This window comes from Suillus bovinus (genome assembly GCF_016758785.1).
Source record: "Suillus bovinus strain UH-Sbo-P2 chromosome Unknown EDB93scaffold_139, whole genome shotgun sequence".
Lineage (NCBI taxonomy): Eukaryota > Fungi > Basidiomycota > Agaricomycetes > Boletales > Suillaceae > Suillus > Suillus bovinus.
The window spans coordinates 1-6999 of NW_024542195.1; the positions used below are offsets into that span (position 1 = coordinate 1).

The 6999-nt window shown below is 45.9% G+C and overlaps 2 protein-coding genes across 2 annotated transcripts; one reads left to right on the plus strand and one right to left on the minus strand.

The window, feature by feature from the left end:
- Positions 1-2079: 2079 nt before the first annotated feature.
- EDB93DRAFT_181398 (uncharacterized protein) lies at positions 2080-3082 on the minus strand. The gene is made up of 4 exons (XM_041455602.1): positions 2791-3082; positions 2498-2723; positions 2189-2449; positions 2080-2134 (listed from the first exon to the last, which is right to left on the minus strand). Exons 1-3 carry the CDS (start codon positions 3005-3007, stop codon positions 2287-2289), a joined length of 606 nt encoding a protein of 201 aa, XP_041301204.1. The 5' UTR covers positions 3008-3082; the 3' UTR covers positions 2080-2134; positions 2189-2286.
- A 2313-nt stretch (positions 3083-5395) lies between these two features.
- On the plus strand, positions 5396-6457 carry EDB93DRAFT_181449 (uncharacterized protein). Its single transcript, XM_041455603.1, has 8 exons — positions 5396-5587; positions 5644-5712; positions 5776-5797; positions 5853-5886; positions 5938-6007; positions 6064-6247; positions 6299-6366; positions 6420-6457. The coding sequence occupies exons 1-7, from the start codon at positions 5516-5518 to the stop codon at positions 6355-6357; spliced, it is 510 nt and encodes a 169-aa protein (XP_041301205.1). The 5' UTR covers positions 5396-5515; the 3' UTR covers positions 6358-6366; positions 6420-6457.
- Positions 6458-6999: the final 542 nt, after the last annotated feature.

Genomic DNA, 6999 nt, shown 5'->3' on the forward strand with positions numbered 1-6999 from the left:
AGAAGGCACTAATGTATGACTCGAAGTACTGGGGGGAGAAGGGCCCTAATGTATGACTCAATGTACTGGGTCGTGTTATGACAATGATTCATGTATGACATTTTTCGCTGTGCTACAGTATATAATGTATTACTATTACAAGAACAGGTGCACGGTAAATTAGCAAGGCAAATCAGCTGGGCAAATCAGCCCACCCCAAATTCCCTGACGCCTAAATTGGACCGTCACGAAGCGACAGAAATCTTGGCCTGGTTAATGTCGTTTTCCGAGTCGGAACCACAAAGCTCCCGAAAACAACGGACGTGCAGCATAACGTAAGAACGTAATGGCGACCTTGTGATCTTGTTGCATCAAACCCTAGTAGCGGGAACACCTGGCCATGATCATGAACAAGTCAATCTCCAATGACAATTCGTCCACACGAAAGGCGCCACCTAAACCTCAACATAGGTTGTTCAACCCATCTCCAGAATACCCACCATCTGTGCACTGTGTGCAGTGTGCACCTCTAGCTCTCAAGTCAAGTTTCATTAGTACATGCAGCGCGTGCGCCCTCCGCCACATCAAAATTCACTCGTCCATCACCCTAACTGTCCTCGTCCTTCTCCAGTGATTGAAGCTACACTTTTGGTGCCCACAATCGTCGTTCTCTGCCTTCTCTCCACCAAAAACAACGCCGAAAGCGCTGTCACCGAGTTATTCAGCATTGGTATCTCCGACCTTAACCGCATCTCCTTAGAATTGTACTGCTTAAATGTCATCGAGACGTCTCCAAAGCACGCATGCAATATCTTAAATTATCCTTACAAGACTAGGTTCCGTCGGGTTGCTGATGCGTCAGCGAGTCCTCGTTTTACACGCGTGTGGGTAAAATGTTGCAATAAAATGTTGCAATGGACTGTGATGGACCAGGCAGTCACAGCTAGAACAATGTAACGACTGGCTGGGTATGTACGAAACTAACGATATCATAAACAAAAATATAAACGAGCGGCGATGTTGCGATTACGAGGTGGGCGCTGACGACTGTACCAATGAAAAACTCAGATCCGAGAGATATCTGCGATGTGGACCCTATGCCATTTGAAGTTGATGCTTGTATTGTTTGATCTCTCTTCGAGATTTTCCAATTTTGACCTTCAACCCCTTACCGCTCTGGTAAACATACCAATACGTGGTCTGGCAAACGCAAGGAATAAGTGTTAAGGATGAAACCCCAAGACTGCAATTCCGACGTACTGGGCCAAATCTCGAGACCTCACAGCCTTTCTCTTCGGTGATTCGATTCGCAAGAAAATCGGGATCGGAGAAGTCGTATGTCGACGCAGCTATGGTCCACCGTTGAGTAATGCAATGATATCGAAACTAAAGACATGCTCACGCGTAACACCCGTAGTTCGGAACGCATGAACGTAAATGTTGCCAATGAACTCCCGCGACTCGTTTTTCCTACATCGCAAAAGTCAGATAGATGTTGGACAAAATGAAATGAATCGACAGACGGCACAGTAAATATACAGAATGGATTTGCGCTTCCTTTCTTAAACGGTGTTGCTGTTGACAATTTTTAGTCGTTTATTTGTAGGAGAAAAGTTCCAAATGTCTCACCAAGAGCGAAACGTTCAGCATCCGGCGCCTGATTCCTAACAGATATTCCAGGGCGATTGGTTGGGACCAATACGTAGTCGCCCCCGTCCTGCGTGTAGTCGGACTGTAGGAATAGCGTCAGACCTCTCGATACTTAGTAAAACAAGATAGGCTGACCGCTGCCCCATCCGATACTAGGTTAGCCTTGAAACCGTGGTCCGTTTCCTCCAATGTACAAAATACAAGGCCAGGATCACCCGTGCGACCTCTGAAGAATGTGAGCACTGTCGCTCAACCAAGAAGACATCTCGGCGTACTTGGAGGGTAGATGCACGACCTCTTGACGCTCTGCGAATTATTAGACGGTTCACTAAGGATCAAACACCAAGTCGAGCTCTTACTACCGGGACCAATGTGAAGGACCTGTTAGTAGTGTCAGACAGCTGAAATCCAGGAAATCTCGACGACATGCATTCCAACATAATACTTCATCTTCACCACCGGTGCTGCGAGGAAGACCCGGAGTCAGAGTGAGGAAAAGCGTAATCTGGGGAATGGAAGGAATTAAATAAGACCAGCAGCATTCTATATGACAACGAACCTGGGTCTCGTTGGGGACATCGGAGATAAAGGCAAAGCGACGACCCCTGAAAAGCAGCCATCCAAACATGACAAACCCCTGGACGTCGTTAGCATGGCCTACTTATGACAAATTGGAGAGAAACAAACGAGCTGTCTGAGCCAATCCGCCAAACTTTGGCCAAAGATACAACACGCTCCCACTGATGCCAAAGCCGCTGCACCAGCAACCGCACCCCCTACGATTGCAGCGAGATTGTGATCCTGTTCAACTACTGTGTAGCTGCAGATGATGTTACGCGATGGAGTAAGCACACAAAAGATTACTCACATGAATGCATCCACTTCGCCCACCGCACTTGAGGTAGTATTACTTGACCCGTAGTTAACGAGAGTATGTGGGCCATTGTCCAGTCCACTTGCTCCCCATCTGATAGCCCAATTTGGGTTCTGACCTTGGGCCTGGGTGAGGTTCACCAAAACTGACGGTCCTGAGTCGAGCGTAAGGACGGTGGTACGATTTCCAATAAGGGGTGATATATAGTATATCGCAACACCTGGAGACACCAATCAGCGCATGCATTGAATATTCCGTCACATCAATGATGCTACAAGCATACGTACCAGTGAATGTAAATGTGGCAGTAGCATCTTGCTGACCGGTGCAATTGCGTGTGCCATCATAGGAAGCACCGATATTTAGGCTGCACTGGTTCCAATCGCCAACATATTGGATGGAAGGGTCAGTATTATCGACGGTCACATTCCGGTACTTCGCTAGCACTGGAGCAAAAAGAAGAGGGCCCAAGAAAAAAAAGAGGTGCAACACAATATTCCTCATCACCGGTTGGGGATCTGACAGTGTTGAAACCGAGAGCTTTGCATGCGCCCTTTATACTGGACGTGCATAATTAACTTGAAATGTCCTAGTGTATTACGAAACTTGGATATTCAAGAACATTGCGTGCGACAAAGTTTGTTGCCAATACTAATGCGGTAAGATCACCCACAGCCGGGAAACGTGTTTGTTTCGTGATTGCTGATTGGAACTTGATCGATGATCTTGGAGCCGATCTTCGTAAATCAAGCGCGCGAACCGACTGTAATTATATATGGCTCAATGTGAGCATATACTGAGTGTGCATAAGCAGGCATACTAGAAAAATGTATATGTACCAAGCTTGACTGCTCAATCTCTGCACGGAGAGGTGTGCTCAAAGGCCACGAGATTCCCCTTCAACCAGCTGGCCTGGTCATCATTGTTGGATTTAGATTAGCAGACGCGGTCGCAACCGTGTGAAGAAGCGTTCAATGTATCGAGTTAGAATTACATAATATTAGTGTTCACCGCGGCGGCCGGTTTTCTGCTCTCCAAGTGCAAGGCGCATCTTGCAGCACTGCCCAACTGGAAAAGCGAATAAGCTAGAGCAAAGTCGCGAGGAAGACCACGCTGTGCGCTGTAAAGTTAGTCCTGTTTAGGACAAGGCGAGTAGCGGGCTCCACATGGTCCGAGTCATGGGATTACGTGATTACAAAACTAAAAAACTTCCAACTCATTCGTGCTATTTTAGGACACCCACATTTTCACTTGGCAGTACTAGATAGTCCCACGAGTTCGCGCGTCCCTAGAGTTCGCGCATTGGCTTTAGCACACGCAATTCTGCACGAAATCCTTATATATGTTATACATAGGTTCCTCCCAACATCATACACATGGCCATGTATTTTTTTTGGCAAAAAATGAAGCGGATCTCGTGCCATGGTCGAGTTATGGGTGTTCGAGGCTCGTTTTGTGCATAAATGACTCCCTCGAAAGGTCAGATCACCACGGAAAAATCTGGGATGTGATATGACGATTCTACATGATTATAGAATGCTAAAATAAATTTCTCCGTGGCCACATGCTTGTCAGAATTATCCTCTGTGAATGAAATACGACCTAGACGTGACAATCTATCCAAAGCGTTACAATGAGACTGCATGCATCTAAACTCCGCTGTGCCGAAATGCGGCACAAAAACACCAACGTCAAATTGAAGTCAGTGCTCACCTAAACAGCTGCATGGTCAAGTCCATACTTTGAAGGTCCCTCAACTAGTACAATTTATTCTGGAACTGCACATACCTTACTTCCTCATGGACACGAGCACCCGTTCAATCCTCAACATAATCTACATCATGGCCGCACACCTGCTACTACACACTATCATAATCTTCAGCATTACCCTTATCACGATTATTTACCTACACAAGCTCATTATTCAAGTTCACGCTAGTACACAATGTATCATCATCTCACTGTCACATAGTCAGTTCAATAAACATTAATTGCGCATGCTTCACACTTCGCTGCGGTGCACGACTTTCAAACGGTGCGGAGTGTGAAAAGGCATGGCGGCAGACGTGTGACATGGGGTGACAAAATGCGCGAACTCTAGGGAAAACTGCACTTTTCTGCGCGGTAAGTCTCCGCTGGACTCAACACGTCAATTTTAAAAGAAAAAACTAGCGGGCCCCATAGTTTAAATGTCAGGCTATCCATCCATCGAAAATTTATATTTTTATGTGGATGTGTTGTAGAGTTATAGATGTTTTCTCGAAAATGCGCGAACTCTATGGGTCATCTAGTACTCTGTCGTCCGGCGCCAGGGCCTCATGTACTTCTTTAGGCGCTGATTTAGACGCTTTGTGATGAGCCGAGTATATGAACCTTACACTAGCGCTCCCAGTTGGCGTTCGCCAACAGGGCTCATGTGTCAGCATCAAACAACTGGCTGGCGCCCAATCCAAAGGTTCCCTCAAAAAATTTTACTACCGCTCACGGAATGCAGTCCCTTATATTGCCAGCCCCAACCTACGACGGAGTCGGACAGACACTGGCGTCTGATCCGAAAGTTCCCTCAAGAAATTTTCACTAGCGCTCGTCAAGGCACTGTAGTGTCTCCTTATTTTGCAATATCAGATGACGGGCTCTCATCTGCTTCATTCTTTAAAAATTGAAATCCACGGCTGATGTTCTGTATTATCTACTATCCTGCGGTTTGGTATTTTGTACTGATTATCCGACTCGCTTTCAATTTGTTTTCGCAGCAGATGGCATAATTCGGACTATCTAGCCTAGTCTGAACGAGCGATTAGTACACACTTCGTTAGGCTGGTAACCAATTGGTCAGTCTAGCCATTTGTACGAATCAATTAAAACCGGAACGTAATGACTTACAGCAGGGTGACATGATGACCCTGGTTACCTGCAGGCATGCGTCTTGAGCATTCAAGACGTTACCAAAAGTTTCGCCGCCGTATATTATCAGTCTAGATATCCTGCATACATCCCCCGCAGATCTCTACTATGAGCAAAACCACCTTCAGTATTTGTACGTTGACTTCAGCATGCGACACAAAACTGGCTCAAAAGACAGACGTACGCTCAATTTGCTACCCACTAATATCTAAAACTAACTTCTGATTTTCATGCAGGTCGTTGTTACACTTGTTCCATCACCTGGGGACGAAGATAGCGTGAGGAGTAAGCCAATATCTTGGAAGGTACGCAATCACCACCGTGACCTAGCATGGCAAATACAAGTGATTGACGTGCCGTCGTTCCAGGTCCTTACATTCCACGCCGAAAGTAAAATAATACTTTTCCTGAATTGAATTGAGTACTCAAAATACTGCTGCGACAGGCGCTGCAAATCATTCACTTACTATAAACCCAGAGTAAAGAATTACCGTTATTTCCTTATTCATGCGACTGATGAAAACTTGAAGGATTGCCGTTTGCACAGTCAAGGAAGAAGAAAACGGCATACTGACTCCCCAGCTCAGCAAAACACTTATGGTATGGCAAAATTGTGTCATCCGTTTGCCCGTTTTAATATTGCTTCCTGAAGAAAGGCGGCCAGGTTGTACTCAAGCCTGCGAAGGAGGGAAGCGAGATATATTGGGAGTCAGCCTCTCATGCGTTTTCCAATGACAGTTTCACAATCAAGAATGAGTGTGAGGATACCAGGCTTGCTCTATGCTTATTCGAAGAGGACGACGTCAAATGTCAGCCTATCGTTGATTTGGGCACACTCCCGTTCGTTCCTGTGCTACTTCTCAGTGACTGACCTGACGCCATCTCATACAGACAGGGCCAACAATTCACGATTAATGGACCGTTATATCTACAAGCCTACGCTATGGTAGAACCAACGGGTGCGTTTATTCGGATTCGCGACAAGGAATTACCTAAATCTCCTCGTCCCCAGCAGGAATGCCGCTGGAATTGATGGAGATGGGGTATACCCCATTGCTGGAGCCTATGGTTATAAACGATCTCCCCGAGGTGCGTTTTCTCCATGTATTACTAATGCTGAGCATTCTGATTCATGTCATTGTTATGAAGTCTGCATTCATACTTTACACCGAGCGAAACGGAGTACCCACGCTTCAGCATCCCGAGTGTCTTGCATTTCGAGATGTACAGTGCTGAAGTGCACGAATAGCGACCGTTCGCTAGTGTCGTTGCATATATACCAGATTTTAATGCGATTTAAGTTACAGATTAATATTACCATGCCTTGCCAAATTTTTGTATTGAGGAAACCAATGTATAGACGGAAAAAAAAATGAATGGACGTTGCGAGCACAAGAATGTGGGCTATTATTCAAGCCCAATCTAGGTTCTAACCTTTGGCCTGGGTGAGGTTCACCAAAACTGGTGGTCCTGAGTTGAGTGCAAGGACGGTGGTAACATTGTTGAGGCCATTATACAAGCTGCAACATTAAATGAAGCGAAGACGAGGTGTTTTCATTAATATTGTGAATGTCCCTTTGGGACTTAAACTC